This window comes from Anas platyrhynchos, chromosome 2 (assembly GCF_047663525.1).
Source record: "Anas platyrhynchos isolate ZD024472 breed Pekin duck chromosome 2, IASCAAS_PekinDuck_T2T, whole genome shotgun sequence".
Lineage (NCBI taxonomy): Eukaryota > Metazoa > Chordata > Aves > Anseriformes > Anatidae > Anas > Anas platyrhynchos.
This window is the reverse complement of record NC_092588.1, coordinates 68,927,155-68,950,925: the sequence shown is the minus strand read 5'-3', so window position 1 is coordinate 68,950,925 and position 23,771 is coordinate 68,927,155. Positions and strand designations below refer to the sequence as shown.

At 38.2% G+C, this 23,771-nt stretch overlaps 1 protein-coding gene across 6 annotated transcripts in view; it reads right to left on the bottom strand.

Moving 5' to 3' along the window:
• Nucleotides 1-1,138: 1,138 nt before the first annotated feature.
• Nucleotides 1,139-23,771, bottom strand: part of TMEM245 (transmembrane protein 245) — an 85,985-nt gene continuing 63,352 nt past the window's right edge. For all 6 annotated transcript variants that reach the window (XM_027451794.3, XM_038173941.2, XM_027451795.3 and 3 more), the window contains 4 exons: nucleotides 13,491-13,591; nucleotides 11,427-11,601; nucleotides 8,672-8,866; nucleotides 1,139-7,683 (listed from right to left, as the gene is read on the bottom strand). In XM_027451794.3, coding sequence (XP_027307595.1) covers nucleotides 7,638-7,683; nucleotides 8,672-8,866; nucleotides 11,427-11,601; nucleotides 13,491-13,591 — 517 coding nt within the window. In that variant the 3' untranslated portion in view covers nucleotides 1,139-7,637. The remainder of the gene's footprint in view (nucleotides 7,684-8,671; nucleotides 8,867-11,426; nucleotides 11,602-13,490; nucleotides 13,592-23,771) is intronic.

Sequence of the window (23,771 nt, the reverse complement as noted above, 5' to 3'; positions counted from 1 at the left end):
TGAATTACTGTACCAGAAAATCCTTGCTTAGATTAACAATCCAGCTGAATTCTCCAAAGAATAAATGTGTAGTTTGGAAGTGATGAGGACTTTTTACAATGAAACAATTACATTTTTAATTATTCCTTTAGTCAAGCTCAGAACACATCAATAACTTTTCTTTCAGCACATTTCTTCCTTTGTATCTGCCTGATAGCTCTTTCATACACTCTAACCTTCCACCTCTAAAATACTAATTAATTATATTGGACATGCACCTCCTAAAGTACTTTGAGCAAAGAGTTGAGGCTGAGCAAAAAGCCTCCTTCACCAGGGCTAAACAATTTTAAAGCCTTATCTGCTGTCAGTGCTGAATATGAGAAAAAATATAATTTTCTCTTCATAAAAACAAACACTGTATTTGTACGTTAAAAATACGTATTTTTTTTTTTAAATGGGAGCAAAGGAGTTCTTACAGAAGTGCAATTGTTTTGCAGGTGGGCTGCTGGTTTACACATACATTTGTCTTGTCCCTGCCCATACTAAACTAAACAGGGTTTGATCCCTTCAGAGGATTAAATATCATTCACCTCTCTTTAAAGATATATTCACTAAAATGGACTGTGCTGTATGAATTGCTTTAAGGCAAGAAGTCTGGCCACCGAACAATGAGAGGGTTGGCAGTGGAACATCAGCCCTATCTCTTTTTAAACATGTGAGCAGTCATGCAGAGAGGATTTGATCACTTTTGCTTTATAGTCGATAGAATGATCTAAAATTATGCTTAGACACCAAAGAATCATTTCTATTTCACAGAGTAAGTCATAACAAAAGTAACTTGAATTACCTACAGCTGCCGAATGGAAACGTTTGCCGGGTCTGGATGCGTGGTCATGCTACTGCGGGCAGTGTAGCAGGTTGCCAGATGTCAGCTGAATCACAGTTACTGTTGAGGCACATGCCCTTACCCCATGGAAAATGTGAAGAAAAGAAAAGAAAAAAAAAAAGAGAAGTATGGAACTAAATGGAGTTATGCTAAGTGACTGCAGATCCGTTGCCTTGTTTGTTCTTCGTCTCAAGCTTTGCTTGAGATGTTTCACCAGATTAACCTGGCCTTTGTGACTCATTTCAAAGATCCAATCACTCAAATCAAACTCCATTTTCTTTTCTTTAACAGCATTTTATTTCAAAATATATTAAACATTCTGTGCTTACAAAGGACTGCAGTGTGAATACAATATTAAGTTAAAAGCCTTGTATACCTGCTACAAAAAAAAATGTTATTAAGGAAGAGGACTGGTGCATACAATCAAAATTAATTAAATACCTCTGCAGTCTATGCAAGTACTCCTCAACCTCAACTCACATTCTTTTTCTGCCACAAATGGACATACAGATTATATTTTCAATATTACACATGCAAAAAAAAAATAAAAATGGTGCTGTACCAAAACCAGTTATGGAAACATTAGTCTTGAATGTAATTCCATTTTGAAGATGTATCACAGGTACATTTACAGACAAATTTGAGTCAACAGATAGAAATTATTGCTCCAAATCCCCCCAAGTACTGGTTAGAAATACACGTTTCTGAACAGACTGTGCTCTGTAACACAGATCTGCTTTTAGATTTTAGTAGGATCTAGCCAGTCTTAGCACACAATATCAAAGTTTTCTTTGGATTTGGTTTGGTGATATTTACCAAAGGGGAAAAAACAAAACAAAACAGAACAAAACCGTTGCTAGTCTTCCAACCAAAATATCAAACAGTAGTTAACTTATATTTATAGGTAAACACTCAAGATTAGTATAGAAAGTTTCTTTCCAACCATCACTGAAGCAGAGAGATTCTTTTTAAGGGTAACAATCTGAACAACTTGTATGCTTGTTGGAAACTGAAAACATTGATCTACTCAGCCATTAAGGTATAAACAGCATGAAGTTGTTTTTTACTGATACTTCTTGAAAAAACTTCAGACTGGCAGAAAGGAGGCCAAAATTTTGGATTTTGTTCTTCCAACCTTGTGGTCTAAATGACCTAATCAACTCCTGTTCTGTGGCTACAATGTAGCTTTGTGATGCCTCTCACATTTAACCCACAACAGTACCATGAAAAGTTACTCTGACTTTGGGTCCCCATTCAAAGTCAAGATGCAAAAAGTCAGGCTGGGAAAAGAAATCAGTATTCTCCTTTTAAAACCTTTATGCTGAAAATCGTTCAGATTGATACGTGGATGTTATAGCACTCGTGTTGCCTTCTCTATCTTCCAAATGCATCCTGCTGCAAGAAAATATGCCCTGCTTCTGACTCAAACCTAGCTTTGGAATCACTAGGTAGCAACCTCTAGTTCAATAAAACATCAATTACATTTGTCCAAGTCTATCCATATGCAGAGCACATCAGGGATGCACTTACTTGCCAATTAGCAATTCCTTCCTGAATTGGACATACTGTATCAGTACGGACATTCAAAGCGTGCCCTTCAGGGGAATCTATCCCAAAATAGCACGAAGCAACACTCTCATATACTAAACCAGATTGAAAACGAGCTACCAGATGAGGGTGCGGAAGAGGTTAAGAGACTGGGGATCTGAAGACGTATTTCATGACCTATTAATCTTGGCAGCTCTTTAGTAGGTGTGTGCAAATACTTCCAGGACCAGTAATCTCTTAGCAATGCCTTACTAGACGGAAGAGCAGTCTTTCCCAACTTTATACAAACTACAGCAAAACAGTCCTAGTCACCCCACCAGTATTTGCTTGGTTCTCCTTTGACCTTTATGAAGTAAACATTAATTCTAGAAAATAGTGCTCGTTTTCACTATATACAGGCACTATTTTGTTCTCAGATATCTTTAAAAAAAATGATAGGACAAACTTTCAGTTGAAGCCTGAATATGACAGACTGTTCGTATTTATAAATGGTGCACATCAACACATACATTTACAAACCCCATGTGGAATCCCTGAATAGGCTCTACACTTCTGGCATTGTTTCTGGTTTCAAAGTATCAACTTCATTTTCCACATTGCATTTTTTTTCTTAAATTTACAATTTTATCAGTTAAAAGTGATTTGGGATATTTTTATCATGAAGCATTAAGGAATTTTACTAAAAATGAGAGAACAGTAACAGGTTAAAGATCAAACCTCAAAAAAGTTTATTATTAGGCAATTTTAGCTTTGTGGAATATGAAATTAGAAGGGAATAGCTTTGCCAACGCATGCTTCACCAAAAAGCGTTAGCGATTAATTATAATAATACCCTTGAAAAACAAGCCAAGATGGAATTTATAAAGATGATGTGGTTTCCATAAAGGTAGCAGTGAGAAAGTTAAGCCAATATAATATATAGACGATATCTGAATAAAGGCAGCTGTGGAAGCATCTTCCATCATTGATGCAAAGCCATACAGTCCCAGGAGAATAATCACATTCTTCCCATCCTTTGTGTAGGTTCATAGGGAAGGCAGCACTCTGTACAATATCCTGCCACCAATACTTGGGATTAGAAATTTAGCAATGCTGTTGCTGGTTTTAGTGGGGTATAATTTTATCCAATTTTGTGTTTTCAGGCTTTCTGAAATCCTGTTTGATATTACAACCAAACATCTATTTCAGAAATTACACTGGTGTTTAATATTGGAGAAAGCCTCCGATTTTCCCTTTGCAATGCTTTTTTTTCCTTCTTTTATTCAATTTAACAGATTACGGATTTCCTAATCGAATAATCACTGACAGAATGTACAAAAGTGCATCTTTCTTCTCCCAGTGTCTTGAACAAAAGTCACTTACCCTTTGAAATCAGACAAGCCTCAAGGTATCTCAGATGAACCAATACGTATACCAATGTGAATGGAAAAATCAGACTGTTGTCTCAATTATTAGACACGGGCATATCTAGTTCATTTCTGTAAAATGCATACTGTATGTATGCCTCTCATGTTAAACACTGTTTTTTTCAAAATAAGCCATTGCTGCTCCCAGCTGGTCACAGTGCATCTGTGCTGAAAGCCAGCGTATTGCTGTAAGGCTGGCAAAATGAACATGTGCCAGACTCACCCTTTGCAACTTGCTGCGTCGTGTTCAATTAAGCCAGTACTTACGGCGAGCTGAGGTTAACAAGCTGGGCTGTGAACGGGCACACATTCGCTTCTGCTGGTTCTGCTGCAGTACAGTAACGTTCAGCTAAGGTGTAGGAAGGGGAGAAAGGGCTAACTGAGGCTCTGTGCAAAAACAGTTATCCTGGCCCTCTGGCACGGCACTTACTTGCAACAAGCCTGATTTGCTAGAAGAGAATGATAGAAAACAGTATCATTGTATTTTATAATACTGTGAGACTACATTGTCTTGGTTTACTACTATGAGCACTCCCTTCTGAATTCTGAATTGATTTTGTTCCAAATTGAATACTAAATATATCAAATACAAGTAAATACTTGCCCCTGGAATGACTGTTTACAGTAAAGCTAAAGACCATCAACTTCTCACCTACAAACATACTAAGACTGTCACTGCTAAGAAAACTGTAGTTTAATGCCGCTACAAAACACCTGTTTTTTTAGCAGTTTCCCTCCCTCATTGTCCTTTTTTTTTTTTTTTTCTGAAGCCTAAAAATCATCTGAAAGCTCATCTCACAGAGCTGCTGTTCGCTATTGCAGACAAAGCAATATAATAGGAAGTCATATGTTGAAGTGACCAGAAGTCAAAATGACCACTTTGATTATTTTCAGGTTATTGTGAGACTGATCTAAACCAAACTAGTCTTAAAGAGGCCAAATCTTTCCAGAAAAGAACATGGAGCTGCTAAAATACACAAGGGTGAGTGGCGGAATTCTGTGAGTATTTCATATTTTGAGAAGGTGTTACTGGAGGTTTTGTTCTTTTCTTTCTGGCAGCATACTGTTACTATACGACCAAGACACACAATTTATTCCCCAGTCAGACATGGCACATAGCACTAGATCCTTAACCTTCACTTTGTGAGAAAGACCATACTACAGAAGGTTCTCCATGGCAAGCCCTAGCCAAATTTAAAAGAGGAAGCATCAAGTATGAAGACTCATTTCAAAGGTGGGAAGACTAAAAGACTACGTAAAAAATTAGTTCTCCATACAAAACGATTTCACGTTGGAAAAGGAACATTTCAAAATAGCTGATTTCACTGACTTGCCATTGTTGAAGACAACTGTCTGAAATCAGTTTCAATCTTCACATCAGAAACCCTTTTTTGATCTAAGGCAGTCACAGGGGGAGGAAGAAGAGGAAAAGTTAAAGACAAACAAACAAAAGAATGATTTATAATGACTCTTTAAAATGACCATGCTGAATCTGAAAGATTGTCTCAAAAATAATTGGGTAAACAAATGTGCATAATACAAATGTCTTGACCAGTGAGCAAAGAGGAGCAACAGAAAACTGGGAATATATTAAACATGCATATTTCTTGCTAGTAATCACTAAATACTGTCTACAAGAAGCTCTAATGTGAAGAAGATATTTCAGTGCAAAATTCTGAACAAAAAGAAAAAAAATAGAATAAAAAAGTCTCCCAAGTATCATGGTGGTCTCATTTAAACTGGTTAGAGTGTTGCAGGAGTCAGCCTCGGTTTCTCGGTCATCCTCCACCCTAGCCAGCAACAATTATGAGAATGTGTTTTATTAAAGATTAATTAAAAAAAAAAAAAAGGAAATTAAAATAGGGGACAGTTACTTAATACAAACAACACATCCTTCTGTACAGTTACTTCAAACTGATGTGTAGGTCTTTCAGAATTTAAAATATTATATGGGATATTTATATATTTCAATGAACTAAAGTCCAACCACTACATTAAGCCTGAATAATCCGTTCTCCAAACACATACCTCTAAGTTTGCAAGACCAAAACCAGCACACTTGAAACCCCAAATTTAGGCATAAAATTTCAGTAAAATTGCAGCAGCAAATTTAGAGAATCCGAGGACTAGGCTTTTTAATTAATAGGCAGCCTGTTTATTGCAAACCTATAGCAAACCTGTTCTTGCTTAGTAAGTATCAGGCTATTTGCCAGCCATTTTTTATGTCAATATACTTTCAGAAACCATCTCAATACACAGGTATTATCAAGAAAATAAGAGCCTTCAAAATCTATGAGCACCTCTGCAATGGGAATAGAATAAACATCTAATTTACTGAGACCTGTCTCTACACAAACCAGACATCCTTATCCCTAGATACGAACAGATCTGTGTGCCAACCGTTGTATTATGGTAAACAATAAATGCAAGGCATGCCTGTATTCAATATAAATCTTGTCAATCAAACTTTGAAATAAACTCAAGAAAAGTTATAAGTTATTAGAAACCGAAAGGTGGTTCTTTGGTTAAGCATGTGCAACTGCTACTTTGTTCCAAGGGCCTCAAAGTGTGTTTGTGGAAAATCCGTTCAAGTATGAAACTTCCACCAAAAAAACACTTCCTGTTTTCCATGGTATAAAGATCCATTGTGTCAAAGTATTTCAACAAGCAATACAAAAGGCCTTAAATGTCACCAAAACTGCAATTTAGGCAGAACTACATATGAAAGAAAAGCGCTAAAGTAGTTTGCTTTTGTGACCTAGGCAACGCACTGTTTCAGAAATTTAATAGCTCTGCCTAACTTTCTAAGATATTTGGCTAGAGGCATACAAGGGAAAAAGCAAACAAACAAACAAACAAAAAAGGAACTAAACAAAACCGAAGCCTGTATTCCTTTCCCTTCCTCTTTAGAAATAAACTTGCATTTGTTTGAAAAGTAAATGGAACACAGTCACAGCATTTGAAAAACAACATGAAACAATCCCCCATTCAAGCTCTTCCTATTATTGGAAGTAGACATGACAATTGTACATTACCTCTGATTGAAAACATTTAAGGCCTTTGATTAAATTTAGTTGACAACATGACTCCACTGGGATGGTGAACAGACGGCAAAATACTATCAGATTTAAACTATTTAAACAAGTCCTCCTATTTCAATATGAGGAAAACCCACATTTTACAATCTGTATGTCTACTAATTTCAGGAAGATATTAGAAATACCTGTCTCCAACAACAATAAATTTCAGTGCTTATAAGAGGAAAAGGTTTAAGTGTACTTATGAGTTATAGGTGATGATTAAAGCCTTTAAAGAAATATTTTGAGGAGCAGCAAACAAACAGTATTCAATCTTCATTTATCAACGAGTGGTTTACATCTCTGTTGCCACCAGATGAACAGAAAATAAATATTTTGGAATTAGCTTTCTGTAAAACTACCACAATTTAGTAATGCAAATAACCCAATAAATAAAAGCCAAGTTAGTCATTTCAGCAGGTAACAACTCCAGTGGATATACCTGTCCTCTCAGCCATCCTTTTTATGAAGATAGAAGGTCTACAAAGGTGGCAGTGGAACTGTGTGTTAGTATGCAAAGCCATGGAAGTAGACTTCCTTCCTCTCTTGAAGAAGCAAAGTGCACAATAATGTAAGGCCAGCAGTAATTTGGGAAGTGGTTTCTCCTAACACCCAAACTATGCTTCCCTGTGAGCTGTCCCTAGGTTCAGCTGGGAAGGGACAGAAGGCCATGGCTGTTGTGAACTCCAGACAGAAGAGAATGATTCTCTCAAGTCAAATAGGTGCAGCACAGCAACGTCATCATTCGGCAGCCATTTTCGTCTCCTCAGGACTCTCTCTAGGTGACCTGGAAAAAAATAAAAAGATTCAATTTTTTTGAGTGACTGCAAATGTCTAGTTTCCTATAAATGAAACAGGGAAAAAATACATGCATATTTTTGTGCGTACTGCAGGCAGCGCTATGTGTAGTATATGGAAAGTCTAGGAGCATAAGTTCCGCAAGTCAGAAACTACAGACAGGTCCAATTAGTGATTTTTTTCATCAGATGAAAGATGACAACATTATTCATGTGAATGAAGCAAAGAATTGCTCACAAGCATAGAATCTCTTCAAGATATATGTATAATGAGCTAGCCTATATAATTAAACAAGACAGTAGAGACATTAAAATGCCTATTGTCATTAATAATTTCACAATATGATTTCCAACTCTAATTAAATATTCAGTTAGGAATTTATTCATCCCATTCCTTAGCTGAACAGTTTAAAAATACATTTCTATATTCCACATTTGGTAATTTCAATAAAGAGATTAATCAAGACCATACTTCTAATGGAATAATGGCACATAAAGGAATCTAATTTTTTTAAATTCAAGTATGTTTATTCATATTTTGCAGTATTGTAAAGTAACACGAAGTGCAATATCCGCAGACAGTTCTCTTATTAAGGCCAATAAACACTATCAGATATCCATGAATAATAGTTTTACACGGGGAACGGGGGATGTTCAATTATCTTCAAGCACAAAGGCAGCATGTGTATTATAAGATACAAAGGTATTGTCAATGAATATTCTAAAAGAGCCTCCTGTAAGAAGCTGAGAGACATTAAACGAACATTTCAGGTTTACAAATTCCAGTGAGCATTTTACAGTACTTTTTATTTCTAGAATACAGGATAGCTGAATCCTCTCTGAATACTTCAGTAGACAATGTATGTGTGCAGGCACACACGTACACAAACTCATGCTCATGTCCTCTATACCTATGTGTGTTAACAGTGTTCCATGTAAAAACTTATTATGCATACACGTAAGACACTTAAAGCTTACCGGTAAATCTGTAATGGACACGCTGCTTGTGATGGAGTGGGCACTGAATTTGTCGGACTAACTAACATAGCACTGTAGATGTTGGAGGCAACCACAAGTATACAAAGTAGAATTGGTCCTATGATGGCTCCTTCCAGTCCCAGGTAATACGCTCCACCAGCTACTGCAAGACCTGTCAGGTAAGGGTGACCACCTCTGGAATTACAGCATGAGAAGGATAAAATTAAAGTAAGCACAACCAGCAACATTACTATTGATTATGAAATGTGGATTAATCACACAGTATCATTAAGCTTAAAAAGTGACATATATTTACAGATGCCTGTATTTAGATTAAACTGCTGTTTGAATGACTGCACAAGTATTCTCAGCTGCATTCTGTACTATATTTATACGATACATCAAACAAAATTTCTAGCACATAATGGTAGCAATATCTACAGAAGCTATTTTCTAGAGAACCGTTGGAAGAATCACAGAACGGTTTGGGTTGGAGGGGACCTTTACAGATTACACATTTCCAACACCCCTGCCAAAGTCAGGACACCTTTCAGGTTGCCCAAAGCCCCCATCCAACCTGAACCTGGACACGTCAAGGGATCTGAAGGAGTTAATGGTAAAAACATTTCAATTTTGAAAATGTAAAGATTACAAAGACTGTTGATGCTTTACGGTCAAGAATCATTAAATTTTAAGACAGATAGCAACATTTACTATGTTGAAGCCCTGAGAAGAGACATTAATTTACACAATGATAGCAATTTACATTTCATCTTTCAAAGAACAGTTACCATATATCTTTTAGGTATTATACTAGAAAGCCTGCAGTTGAAACTTAGCATCCAATTTTTAGGAAGTTGCTCTAAATTCCAAGTGTAATTATAAGATCATGAAATGTGATTTATTACATCATACTCACCTCGTAATCATGTCTTACCTAGATCAAATTTAACATACTGGTAAGGCCAAACAGATTGTTTTTTTGAGAGGACAGACTCAACCTTAAAGTTTTATGTTGCTCCAACAGTAGACATGTGATTCATTTCTAAACCTTTAAAAATTTCTAATATTTTTTTCCAACACTTGCATCAGTTTTAAAGTTTTTCTGGCCAGTTTGCTAAATCAAACAACAGATCACCTGATAAAATAGAGCTACAATATAAACTTAATATATTTAGAAAACCTTGCATAACCTAATTATAGCTATATCAAATAGAATTAACCTAATCTGCAAGGCAGCATGATGCTTACTGTTTTATGTAATGGGAAGAATACAATTTTGCTCCATCATTAGAAAATCTATTCTTGCTACATATATTTTCTGGACAGTGAACAGAGCCCACAACCCACGAAGTCAAAAAATATATTTCAATAAGTAGAAGAATTATTGGCTACTTAAACAGCTACTGGCCTTAAATTTATCCACAATTTATTGTTGAAAAAAACAATGTAATTTGATTATACTTTACCTCTTAGCTGTAATTCATGGAAAATAACTAGTGTCACAGTCTATGAAAAAGATTATTAATATTTTTCATATTATCATAAGGTTCTCTCTGTTCAGTGTGACTATTTGGGGGACAAAAAAAAAACAAACAACAAATTTCTAACTTACCCCAGCTGAAACACAATGTCTTTATTCTGCATTAATTCACTACAATACGAATTAATACAAATGAAGGACTAATACAAATGAAGGACTAGTTTAAGCACACAACTATGTCTGGAGCATGAATTAAAGCAAAGACTGATTGAGCATTCACACCTTGTCATTAAAAGTTCTCAATTGAAACAACTTACTAGTTTTGCTTCTAATGGCTAAGACTGAAGCAGTGACTAGAAGAGTACAACTTTTAACCTATATTGTACATGGTTGTGAACACATCTTGCACTTATGAACCCTGACCATTCGTATCTGTGATAGCTCTGTAAAACTTCCCTTCTACATTTTCTAGTTTGAGTTCCACAATGGTTTTTACAAGGCGTTTCGGCAGTGTGACATGCCAGTCAACATTTCAGTAGCATTGCTAGTCCTCCAGGTACAACTGCAGATGTTGACTTTCTGTCTCCATGGTTTGGAATTAGCTTTTTTGTGTACAAACTCAAAGCTGAAACCAAGAGACACTTCAACCCAATACAGGCAGCCAGAAACCTAGCAAGATTTTTCCAGAAACCTGTGTTCAGCTCCAACAACAGGAAAACAGAACTGGCTGCTGTCTCAGTAGAAGCCTCTCTCCAATTTCACACTTTCAGCTGTCTCAACACATTTAAATATCGATCAAAAAATCAATAGATTTTCTACATCGTGCACAGTGGCACAACACAAAGGCTGGCTTCAAAACAATCCTCAAAATTTTCATAGCTAATTTTGAAAAAATACAGGATTTTTTTCAAGTCCATTACTATCTCATGGATTTTCTGTTTGTTCTGCAGCATCATTTGGCATTAGGTGATATGAAGGAGAATGCAAGACATCATTAGTCAATGATCAGATAAATAATATAAGTTTATTTTATCAGCCACAGCAGCTGAGTTTTTGACTGAGAACGAGTTCAAGACCTCTGAAATGACAAATTTCACAGAAAAGAGGCCTGGGAAAGCAATGGCACTTAGGTCAGTTTTACTGAGATAGCACTACACCTACTCCTGTGCTTAAAGACTGTTACACATGCTTCATAAAAGTAAATTTAAAGGCATCGTTGTTCATTAAGCATTTTTACAACACGTAAATTTAAAGTATTTTCAGTATACTTACCCTGATATATCCGAATATATTGCTGTATCTACAAAATAGGTTGGCAACAGGTGAAAAACCAAGAGCAAAATGGCTTTGCATCCCTGTCCTTGCACAAGCCACAAGTCTAGGACTGCAGGGATTGCTGCCCAGTACGTCCCCAGAAATGGAACTGCTCCAAGGATTGCTGCTAATGCTAGAGCACACAGAAGCAGGGGTGAGAACAAGACCAGAGAAGCCTAAGTACAAAAACATTTACAGTTCAACTCTGACACTTAGCCACACCAGTTGTCTCACTTCTATCAACTGTTTCAAACAAGACACTGAAGAGGTAGCACATAAGGCTCTTACTCTTTTATGACTGTGGTCGAGAAAAAAAGAACTATATTTAATAAAATTGAACTATTACCCATATAGAAAAGCTCCATCAGCTTTTAGTCACAAAGAGTTACTTCCAATAGAGACACCAATTAAGAAAAAGATGAAGTTACACCAATCATTCAAATTTCATGTAACCACAAAATTAGCAATTGTGCACAAGAAAGTATACAAAAGGAAGTCTCAGAGAGGCATTGGACCAGCATAATGTAAGCAGTACTGTGAGAAACCAGGCGAACAGAAAACCCTTGACTTCATGTAGTTATGTCTGCACATAAATAAATACATATCTGTGCAGACACATGCATGTGTCCAAACAGGCATACAGCCTCGTGCTTATTCAACCACCCCTAGTAATCTCAATGTAGTACTGCTGTCATTCTAATTTAATGCAAAATTAATGAGCACAATAGAAAAAAAGAAAAAAGTTTTATTGCTCCTTTTTGGTCTCATTAACCAAAAGGTAAGATCTAAGATTTTGAAGGTAGCTGAAACAAAAAGAACAATTATATTTCTAAGTAGCTCTAATGACAACCAATACCTTCAAGATAGTTGGACTTTATGATACCGATCTTTTCTATTACAAGGTATTGTATGATATTTTTTCTGTTGCTTTATAGCTTCCCTTTTTTGTTCAACAACTGTTGTTTTTGTTGTAGTGGGGTTTTGTTTGTTTGTTTGTTTTTTACACAGGAATAGTGGGAGAAGAGGAACAGGGAGATTTTTCAGTGAAAACTGTTCAGCCATTCCAAAGCTAAAACTTTGAGAGTAAGAGAAACCAGAGGCTGGTAACGCAGTCAGGCAACAGCACTGAGAATAGGAAGCATGCCTCTATTGTGTATTTTCATGATACCGTATCTTCCCGCATTTAGGCATCCTGAAAAAACAGCACCTGTCAATTATGGAGGAAACAAAAGCCAAGGCACGCAGAATGAAGTTAAAACCTGGAAAGACTTGGACTGAAAAGAAGGGGGAAAGAATTACAGCTAGCAAAATAAACAGAAGTAAAATAGCTGGCTGGGGATGTGTTGTGAAAACAGAAAAAAGCAAAGCTAAGGACGTAAGACAGAAATCAGGGATTTCTCTCCACCCTACTCGTGGTCAGCTTTAAACATGCCTGGAATAAGTTTTCAGCAGCACTACATAAATTCACAGCTGGGTCTAAAGATTTTGAAATCAGAGCCATGACAAGCTGTACAGTCTTCATGGAATAATTAGATCCATGGTAGATTAAATTAAACTTGGAGGAATCAGTTAATGCTAAGAAGCTCTTTGGAACTCCAGTGCATCATACAGAAGTATTAAACTTGTCAAAGTACATTTCCAAGTCTGGTTTGAACAATAAACGGGAAATGAAAATGAGGTTACATATTGAATGGGGGAATAAAGAAAAAAAATAGCGAAATAGCTACTCTCTGAGTTCATACCATATACTGAGTCCACCAACAGCCTCAGGTGTCATGATTTAAAAAAAAAAAAAAAAAAAAGTACTCAGTTTTGTAATTAGAAACTGTATTAAGACATTTGCACAAATCAACCACATTAGGGTTGCATACACAACTTCAATTCTGATAGTTGCCAGATTCTGATATAATGTTCTCTAAAAATAACTTCGGGACTAATCTCATCAGCAACATTTAATCCTGCTGCCCTTGTGTAATTATCCAGTATTACCTATGAATAGATTATAATTATTCAAATTCTTACCAGATGGTATGAAGACTATATTAATCCCGAATATAGTGTGAGTCAGCCATGTGTAGAGTCCATAGAACCCAGCCATTTTGAGGGAAGCATCAAATACACCTCTAAAACGATCAAAGAAACTCTGTTAAATGTTATTGGCAGTACGATTCTGGGAACTGTAAAGATATCTTTACATATATGTTAAAATACAAGGTAGTTTGATAAACTGCTAAGCCGTTAGTGCCACAAATCACACAACCAAAAATGTAACCCTTTTGTGTTTTTTCCCTATGAAGTGGACAATCATCCATTGTATTTATCATTTAAGCCATCAATAGAAGAAAAAATAAACAAAAAATAGACTGCTTTTCACTGCACAGTGGGTTCCTGGGGTAAACCTCTGGAAAGAAACTGCCCAGGCATCTAAAAAATAAATCTTTTTCTATGAGATGCGGTACCATTCTATGCACAAACTACTTTGTCTTTTTCCATTCCTACCTCTTCACACCTTTTCCTTCTCTCTTCACATTTCTCTACCTGCTCGTTCTCAATGGATTAAAACCACTGGTCCAAGAACTGAAATAGACTGCTTAAGCTCTTACTTTCCTACATACTTGCATGGCTTTCCAGGTGAAAATAACTCAGCACCTCATATTTATTATTGAATGTTAGTCTCTGCATCTTTATTTTCATACCTTTTAGGTTGCTTACTAGGTTACACAAATAAAAAGCAAATCAAAAGTCCTGTAATCTAATTAAATCCTGGTGAATGCATATCCAAGCTCGCTGGCCATAAAACAAGGTACTCCTCTGTTAAGTGTCACCACAGCTTCATGAGACAGCGAACAGGCAGCTAAGCGCTGTATCCTTTTTACAGCACTAGCACACTCCTGCAAGTGAAATAAAAACTTGTGCCTTCAGACTACAGTCACAAAAGCCACACTCCAAAATTTATCTCACCATTGCGTTATGCTAGTTGTTCACTCTTATTTGAGGACACTCAGGTTCTTGTCCTGGATCTGAGCAACCAAAATATCCCTACCAACTCTAAATTCCTCCTCTCAGAAAAGCCCTAACAGTTACATCATTGAAGAGCTGGTGGCACACACACCCTCTCAGCAAAGATAAATGCAGTGTGTTGATGTTAACTTCCTGCTTTACGTGTTATGCTTTTGCACACTGCTTGTATCTTTGCAGTTTTGGGAGCACTGGCAGGAGGGCAGAGAAGACGGGAAGACACGTAAGAGAGGTCCCAGAGCCAGACAATTAGCTGAAAGGCTGTCTCTGCACCTTGAGGAGGAACACGGTCTGCACTGAAAACATCCCTTTCTGGAACTAACTGTTCCAAGAATACCATTTTGTTCCTCTGTTGAGTTGATAAAACCTTGTAGAAGAGGAACACCCTCAGCACTCCCAACCACCAGGCAGAATCTACCACCAAGAGCTCCAAGACCCCCAGCTTTTGCTTCTTGGGGCTCCCTTCTCATTATTATTCCCAGGAAAAGTTTGCATATTTTCACCCTCCTTTCCCACCTAAAGGCACGCCTAACTCCCAAATGTCTGCTGAACCAAAATTACCATACTCAAAACTCATCCACTGGAAGTGAGGAGTGCATTATAAACCTTGTACATCCACACGGTTGTTAAAATAAACGCGAGGTTCTCTTAACAGACTAACTAGAAACAGCTGCTCTCAGCCATTTTCCCGGAAAAACAGAGGGAAAAGTATATATATATATATAAATAAAGCTTTAAAGAGTGACTTGAAATAACAAATCCAGCCTTTGACATACAAATATTATGAGGTACTTGAGGAAGGGGAAGGAGTGTTTATGAATACATGGGGCCTCAGTGAAGAGAGCCCAAATACCTGACGGCTTAAAAAAGCTTCTTTAGTATTAAAATGCGAAGTTATAGACCAAAATCTATATAAACTGCAGATTTTGAGGAGTGTAATACTTTTTAGTATTTTAGTCATATGAGAAGTAAGCGTCTGGTATAATAAAATCAGAGGAGAGAGAAGTTCCCAAAACCAAAGCCACAGCAAGAACACTAAATACAAGTTTGCACTAAAAACTCTGGATGGTTTCATACTTTGGTTGCTCAAAAGCCTGATTTTTCTGTATTTTCTGTGACATTTAATTCATGTCAGCTCCTTCAGAGGATATCAAAGGAGCGTAATGTTTTTGTAACACGAACCTCTTTATTGAAACTGATTCTGTCAACCATCACACAGAAGTGGAAAAAATAACCTGTCAACATTTCATTTAAGGACCCTTCACAAAAAAAAAAAAAAAAAAAAAAAAGGGGGGGCTAAACACTACCTGCAAGTTATCTGTGGTTGTATTTTAAGAATGTAGAACATGAACAGTTCCAACGGGGTCTTCTGCAATGAGAGCCTCAAGGCAGCCTGTGGGATGAAGTGCTAGCTGTGCATCAGTGATCATGATGGTGCAGCAAAAAAACACCTCCTTGTTGCAGTAAGGATACGCTTGTTCCCACTAAAGCCCTGTGCTTTTTTCAAGTCAACCTCCTCAGCCTTGTTGGTCTCTTAAACCGTAGGCTGTCCCACAGAAACCTCGCAATTACTGCAACCCTCATGGGTGACACAGTTTCCAATTTTTTTAATGCAGTTCACCACATCCTTCCAAAACCAACCCCGCCCAACCCAACAAACACAATCAAAACAACAACCAAAATCCAATTTGGATTGTTCGAAGAAAATACAACATCTAAATGTTTAATAGCATGTATGAGAACCCAGGTTTCAACATGCCATAATTAAGTTTTCAAGTAAATCCCTTTCCTTTCAATCAAACGGGAACCATGGCACAAATGTATTTCAGTTGTCAAAAATGTTTTAAAATTGCCCTTGAAGTATCTCCTTATTTTTCCTGTAAAAATGTTTTCTGTGCTGTAGGAGAAGAAACTAGGTCTTAACTACTATGAGCGTGCCCCCAAACTACCTTCAAGTATACAGGAGACAAGGCAGAATCCTGGCTTGAGGCAGGCATCTGAAGTATCAACTTCATTTGAAATTAAAATACTTATCTGCAACTACAGGACAGACTTAGTGTTGAAACAAGCAGTCATTTTAGATTTCCCCCCAGAGACTACAGAAGATGAGCAAAAGTCTTATTATGGTAGCTACAAAAAGAAACCAGCAAATAGACAGAAGAATGATCTCAATGACCAAAAATAATTGCTGTGAATTTAACCATCTCAGGGAACAAATCTATTTCTCATTCACAAGAAAGAATCCAAAACTAATCCAAACCTAAAACTAATTCTACCCCTATACTTAGGCAGCTTTCTGAACCTTCCATGTCAGACAAGGGTTGTTTTTATCCTCAGATGAATTTTACTCAAATCTAAGTTCCATGTTCAGACATGTCTTTTGCTGATGTAACTTGTAAGAAAATTTTATATTGTAAATCCATTTCTCATTACAGATGCAGTAACAGAATAACAGAAAAGTTAATCATGAACCAACACGTATGTCCTAGTCTGATGTCATTCTGCAACCTGACGAAATGCATTACGGTTAGTGATGTTTGTAGATGATGTCACGAGGTTGGGAAGAGCTGCAGTAATTTAAGGGCAGAGATCACAAATTAAAGTGGCCCTAACAAATTAAAAAGCCACCTTAAAAAATGCAGTTCAACTAGGAAAAAAGTAGTGAATTTCGACAGCAGAAGATAAAAAAATAAAACAAAAAATCGGGTGTAACTAGAATATGTAGGATTGCCAGAAGCCCTACGTAAAGAGACAGTGGTTAAAGGGATTATCAGCAAATCTATATTATGTTAATGCACAAGAAGAGAATTTCATATGAATTTCCCCATATACATCAGTGATGTCTATGAGATTGTTACCTCTAGTAACAACTTTAGGTAGTAATGCCTAGGCATCAGCTGCAAGACTGTTGCATGGACTGATTTATTGGTGTTTCAAGAAAAATGTATGGATGTGATTCATAGTGGGAAGTGGTAAGAATGATGAGCAGTGCAGAAAGGGTGACCTTTGATTGAAGATACCACTAGAAAGGATACCACCAGAGAAGAAAAATTTAAGGGAAAGACAAAAGATACCAAAGGCATCTGCAAAGTCAAAGTAAGTGCTTTTTCTTCCCCACCATGGGCTGAATAAAAAGGAGCACCTGAACTAGAAAAAGAAGGGTTTAAGTTAGACGTTGGTTTAAAAGCTCTTCATATGTAGGTCAGGGCAGTCCACCACCAAGTTTTCACAAACAGGTTACAGTTGTGGGGTGCAAGCTGCTGGGACTGAGGCACAAATCCATGTGTCCCATATGTGGCACAGCAGGTCTGCAATGCAGTGCTATGGCAGGCAAGAAGCATATACCTGTAAATGGCTGCAGAATACTGCAGCATCTCTCCAGCTCCTTGCATCTAGCACACAGAACTAATAATCTGAAAGGAGAAGGCATCGCACAGTGCTGAGGACCTGTGTGGTGCCAGTAGTGAAGCAGTAAGCGTGAGGAGACAACCTAATTGTATTCTCCTTCTATCAGGAAAATTAATAATCCTATTTTAAAGACTCTAGAAATTCATATTCATTGTAGCTCCTGGTTATGGCAGCTCAAAACACTGACCAGAAACTTCATAAACAGCATACTTCAGCTATTCTGCATCTGTGATACCTGATCTTAAAGATCATGTATGCTAGTGCAAAACGCTGAATGAATCGCCATCAGTACAAAGCATACCTTCCTGGTTAAACTAGGACAGTAAATAAATTTCTTTTCTTATTACATTATTGGTTTATGCACAGCCTCCTTTTAGACATAAGAGCAATTCTATGTTTTAGAAATCAGAAAATCCAATTGCTTTTCGTATCTCACTTTGGCATTGTATCTGGATGAGCAAGAGTTGTCATCTGCAAATGTGTAATTTATAAGCATTTCAAGCAATTTGGTGTAGGGCACATTTAGACATATGGATTTTATTTTACTGAGTTTTGAAAAGCATGTAACTGACAAAAAAAAAAAAAAAAACAGAGGAACGTGGGTCACACTTCACATTATTCAGATTATAAACAAAAAAACTTCTGTCAAATTGTCAAATGTTTCTACACAACTAGCCTGAATTTGTTTTTCAGTTATTTCTACTGAAAAAATAAGGAATTTGCTTTTAAATTTCACAAAAGACACATTTTAATTTTATAGGTTGGGAGGGGGGGTCAATTTTTTTAGAGAATTTTGTTTGTTTTTACTTATTTATTTTTACTGGAATTTACATTCAATGTATGCTTGCCTACTAAAATAAACAGATGAATTCAGGTGCACTTCACAGAGCCTACAGGTAAGGTCTGTTCATCATTACTAACGCAGTGGACTGGCTTCCATATGAAGACCTCCAAAAATTTCAACCTATCTCCTGTAACAATCCCAGTTTAAAGGAAAGAGGCAGAAGCACAAAGGCTCCTGGGATGCAGAACATACCTCAAGCTTCAACTCAAGAGCGTTACTTTTTTGACCTCAGAGTTCCTTTGATTTTCTCCCTCTTCCCAGAGCACTGAGGGAAAGAATGTATGGGCTGAAATGATGAGAATCAGAGTTTCCAGAAAGATTATATAAAGAATATAGTGAGTTCAGAAGAGAGATTTAGTGGTTACTATTCTAAGGGGCATAAAACTAAAAAATGGATAAAAGTCACATTTGTCTTGGAAACTGCAAGAATTAGCGTTTCCCTAAATACCTTACAAAACATCCAACAAGACATAAATTGGTTTACAATGCAATTACAGTGCAAGTTTTATAACAAGAACACCCTAAGCTAAGAATACTATTAGAAAAAGACAATTTCACTCTATAATCATCACCTTTAACACCACTTCTGGTATGTTCCCATATTCTCTTAGTACACATTGCAAGGGTTGCACTGTGTCTTTGTGGCAGCACCTTCCTCTACACAAAACTGACTAATTCAAACGATACTTTAGGAAATTCCAGGTATTGAAACTCTGTTTTAATACATTTAACACATTTAACAACTTCCAAGTAGAGGGTTCAAGGTGTAAATGTGAATGCAAGCAGTACAAACTTTACGATACAGTTTCCCAATTTATTTCTTCCTACCTAAGAAGAGATCCCACCCATTTTCCTGTTCTCAATCATTCATGTCTGCCCCAAACTACCCTTCCTCTGGGTACTTGCCAGCACAGAGGCTAAGTGCCACAATGGTACAAACAAGACCAGGGAAAAGATCTGCTTGCCAATGAATTCAGTCAATAACTGCTTTTTGCTGGGGAACTTTTAACTAAGTAGCTCAGCTCTCTAGACCCCATCCAACTGATAGAGCCAGCACACTGGTAGCTGGCAGGGCAGGAGATCTTGATACAACAGAGAGCTGACTTATCCCAAATGAAACAGAGGAGCTGTTGACTCCCTCAAGGGTGAAGAGGCCTTGCAGAGAGATCCTGACAGAGGGCTGGGCAATCATCAGCTGTAGGAAGTTTAACAAGAGCAAGTGCCAGATTCTGCACCTGGGACAAGGCAACCTCGGCTATATGTACAGACTGGAGGATGAGAGGCTGGAGAGCAGCCCCACAGAAAGGGATCTGGGGGTTCTGGTTGACAGCAAGTTGAACATGAGCCAACAGTGTGCCCTGGCAGCCAAAAAGGGCCAGCCATGTCCTGGGGTGCATCAGGCATGGCATTGCTAGCCAGTCTACAGAAGGGATTGTCCTCTGCTCTGCACTCATGTGGCCTCGAGTGCTGTGTGCAGTTTTGGGTACAACAGTATAAGAAGGATATAAGACTATTTTAGAGGACATCCAGAGGAGGGCTACAAAGCGGTGAAGGGTCTAGAAGACAAGATGTTTGAGGAGCAGCTGAGGTCCCTTGGTTTGCTCAGCCCCAAGCAGAACAGGCTGAGGGGAGGCCTCATGGCGGCCTGCAGCTCCCTCACGAGGGGAGCGGAGGGGCAGGCGCTGAGCTCTGTTCTCTGGGGACAGTGACAGGACCCGAGGGGACGGCATGGAGCTGGGCCAGGGGAGGGTCAGGCTGGGCGTTAGGGAAAGGTTCTGCACCCAGAGGTGGTCGGGCACTGGGACAGGCTGCCCAGGGCAGCGGTCATGGCACCAAGCCTGGTGGAGTTCAAGTAGCATTTGGACAGCGCTCAGACACAGGGTCTGGTTTGTGGGTGGTCCTGTCCAGAGTCAGAAGTTGGGCTCGATGATCTTTGTGGCCCGCTTACAACCCAGGATATTCAGTGATTCTACAAAACTAACAACAGCTGTCCTATAGCTTGAAAACCAAATAACTCTTCTCTCAAATACCACCAAGACTTATTGCAAAAGACAAGCTACCAGTGACAATCAAAGGAGAGCTATTATCTTAAAAAAGGACTTAAGTAGTTCTCTTCCACAGTGATCTCCAAAATTTCAAGAGATCATTGAGAGAACAAGATCCTGTACACTGAAGAATGAATTCCAAGTGCCAGGACTTAAAGAAATCCTTTTCCAGAAAGCTCACAAGTCTTTCTTTTGCTCTTTAAGTGTCCTGTTCTTTTAGGGATTAAAAAAAAAAAAAAAAATCATTGAAGACCTCAAATGTGTAACACCCTTTTTCCAGGCCAAAGAATCCTAACCTTAGTTATTCCCCACACAGAAACTGTCGCAAACCTTCATTCCTCTGATCAGCCCTGTTGCCCTTCTAGCTTTCTGAGATGCAGGAACCAGAATGGCACACAGCAATTCAGGGCACAGTCCAACCACAGACTCATACAATGGAGTAATATTCTCTGTTTCTGTCTTTGGTAACAAAACATTTAATATAACTTGCGGATACCTTTAGATATTACCAAACACATGTCTAGCACATGTACTTGAAAATAGAGTTCCCAAGCAGTAACAGTCAGCACAGAGGCCACTGGTCTGTGTGTGAAGTTAGGAGTGGTTTGCACCCACATGCATCACTCTCATCTATGCTGCATTTCATCCTTTTATCCCCCAGACACTGCTGTCTTCTGAGATTGTCCGCAATCCTGCTGCAGTTCTACCACCAGCCTTCATGCTTAATAGCTTTGCAACATCAGTAAGATGTCCCTCTCTGCTTCTTTCATAGGATGTTTATGAACAGGTGGAACAGTCGAGGTCCTTACCTTGATCTTGTCATTCACTCCTGCCGTTTCTTTTTTTTTTTTAATCAGTTATTTACCTGTGCAGAAACCTTCTCTATTATCACTGCTTTATCACCACAAATCTTGGAAAAGAGATGCTGTCAAAGACCTTTATGAAACTTCAGTAGAAAATACCAGCCCAATTGACTTATTATGGCCTTGTCTGCTGAGCTCTTCAAAAAAGAGTAAGACAGAACTTATATCTGTGAAACTAAATCATATTTGCTGGGTGCTGCTACTTCCTTAACTATAATTCCTGTCCTGGTTTTGGCTGGGATAGTGTTATTTTCTTCAAAGAGGCTCCTATGAGGCTGTGTTTTGGATTTTGGGTGAGAATAATACTGATAACACCCCAATGGTTTAGTTGTGGCAGAGCAATGCATGCGCAGAGCCAAGGACTTTTTGGCTTCTTGTGCTGCCCTTCCAGCGAGGAGGCTGGGGGTGCAGCAGGAGTTGGGAAGGGACAGACCCCAGACAGGTGACCTACAGTGGACAAAGGGATATTCTAGACCATATGGCATTGTGTTGAACAATAAAAAATGGAGGATAGGAGGAGGAAGAAGGGGATATTCGGAGTCACTCATGATGAGCCCCGATTTCCTGGAAGTGGCTGAACACGTGCCTGCCGATGGGAAGTAGTGAATGGATTCCTTGCTTTGCTTTGCTTGCATGTGGGACTTACACCTTACCTTGTAAGCTGTCTTTATCTCAACCCACGAGTTCTCACACTTCTACCTTTCTGGTCCTCTTCCCTGTCCCTCTGCTGGGGAACGAGCAAGTTGCTGCATGGTGCTGAGCTGCCTGCTGGGGTTAAACCACGACAGTCCCAATGGTTCTGGTGTCTGACTTCCACATCTGTACCTCCTGGGTTCCCTGGATCGCTGCTTGGTTGTTCTTTTTAATTCCATCTTTAAGCGTTATCCACTCTCAGCAATTTGCTATTGCTCCATTTTGTACATTTCTCTTACAACCTCTCCTATCGCCGCTTTATTTTCTGAACGATTCTGCTGCAGCTCTCACCCAAGCATGGCTTTACAGCGTGACTCCCTCCACTTGTCTTCACAGCAAAGAATAACACAGCAGCATTTGACCTTACCCCCCACCTCCCACCCCTCCAACAGCCCACAGCAGCCTTGTTATCACTGTGCACTCCTCTGATTCCCCTCACCACCCCTCAGCCTCTTTGAGCACTTTCTGGCTCTGGTACACAGGAATTTTGGTTTAGTGGCACTTGGGGGAGCTTGGAGCAAATCAAACTCTCTTCTCCCCCTTTCTTTCTTTTCAGCTTATTTCTATCTGCAAGACTTTATGGTCCTTCTGTTTTCTTGATTTAGCTAACACTTCAGCTTTTTGCAGGTACTTTCTCATTTCCTGTGACCTTCATTACTTTGATGTTTACCGTGCAGGCTTCCTTTAGCTTTACCCAAGCCTTCCTCAACAGTTAGCATTCACTGGCACTGTGCATTGAACACCAATTACTCACCACACAACTTGAAAGGATTTATGTTTTAGAAACCCCTTTTAGCTTCAAAAATTTCATGAATGAGAGCAACAGCTAGCTGGACTCAATAAAGGTCGAGATCCATTCCAGTTTTATATTAAGATACTCCCAGTCTGTTCAGATTATTACTATTATAAATTTATGAATCACAAGCACCAATTCGATTGCTTATGCAGAGAGTAAGTAGTGGGTTGACTTAATAGTTCAATCTAAAATGACAATAAAGCAAAAAGCTAGAGCTATAACGTTAAATCTTTCAAATGTCAGGAAATGCTGGAGTTTTACACCAGTCCTCATGCTGTCCGCTCACGTTATAATAAATCTCTTATTTTAAATAGCAAAAATCGATTTAAGGTTATAATAACATATACTGCGGCCTTAAATATGAAGATAAAGAATTATGAGATATCCAAGTATGGAAAGTTGCAATGTTATACTGAAAAAAACAGAATAATCATAGTATCATTTTATTCCTAGAAAGAAATTCCAACACGCAAATAGTGTTTTTTTAAAAAACTCGTGTTGTAGAAAAAAGCAATGTATATGCAAAAATGCATAATTAAAATATGATTACTTGGTGCAACATGTAATTCAAGGATTAGTACCTAGGATGCTGTGCAGTTACATGGTTCCTAAAGATCGCATGCAAGTGTGCATGTG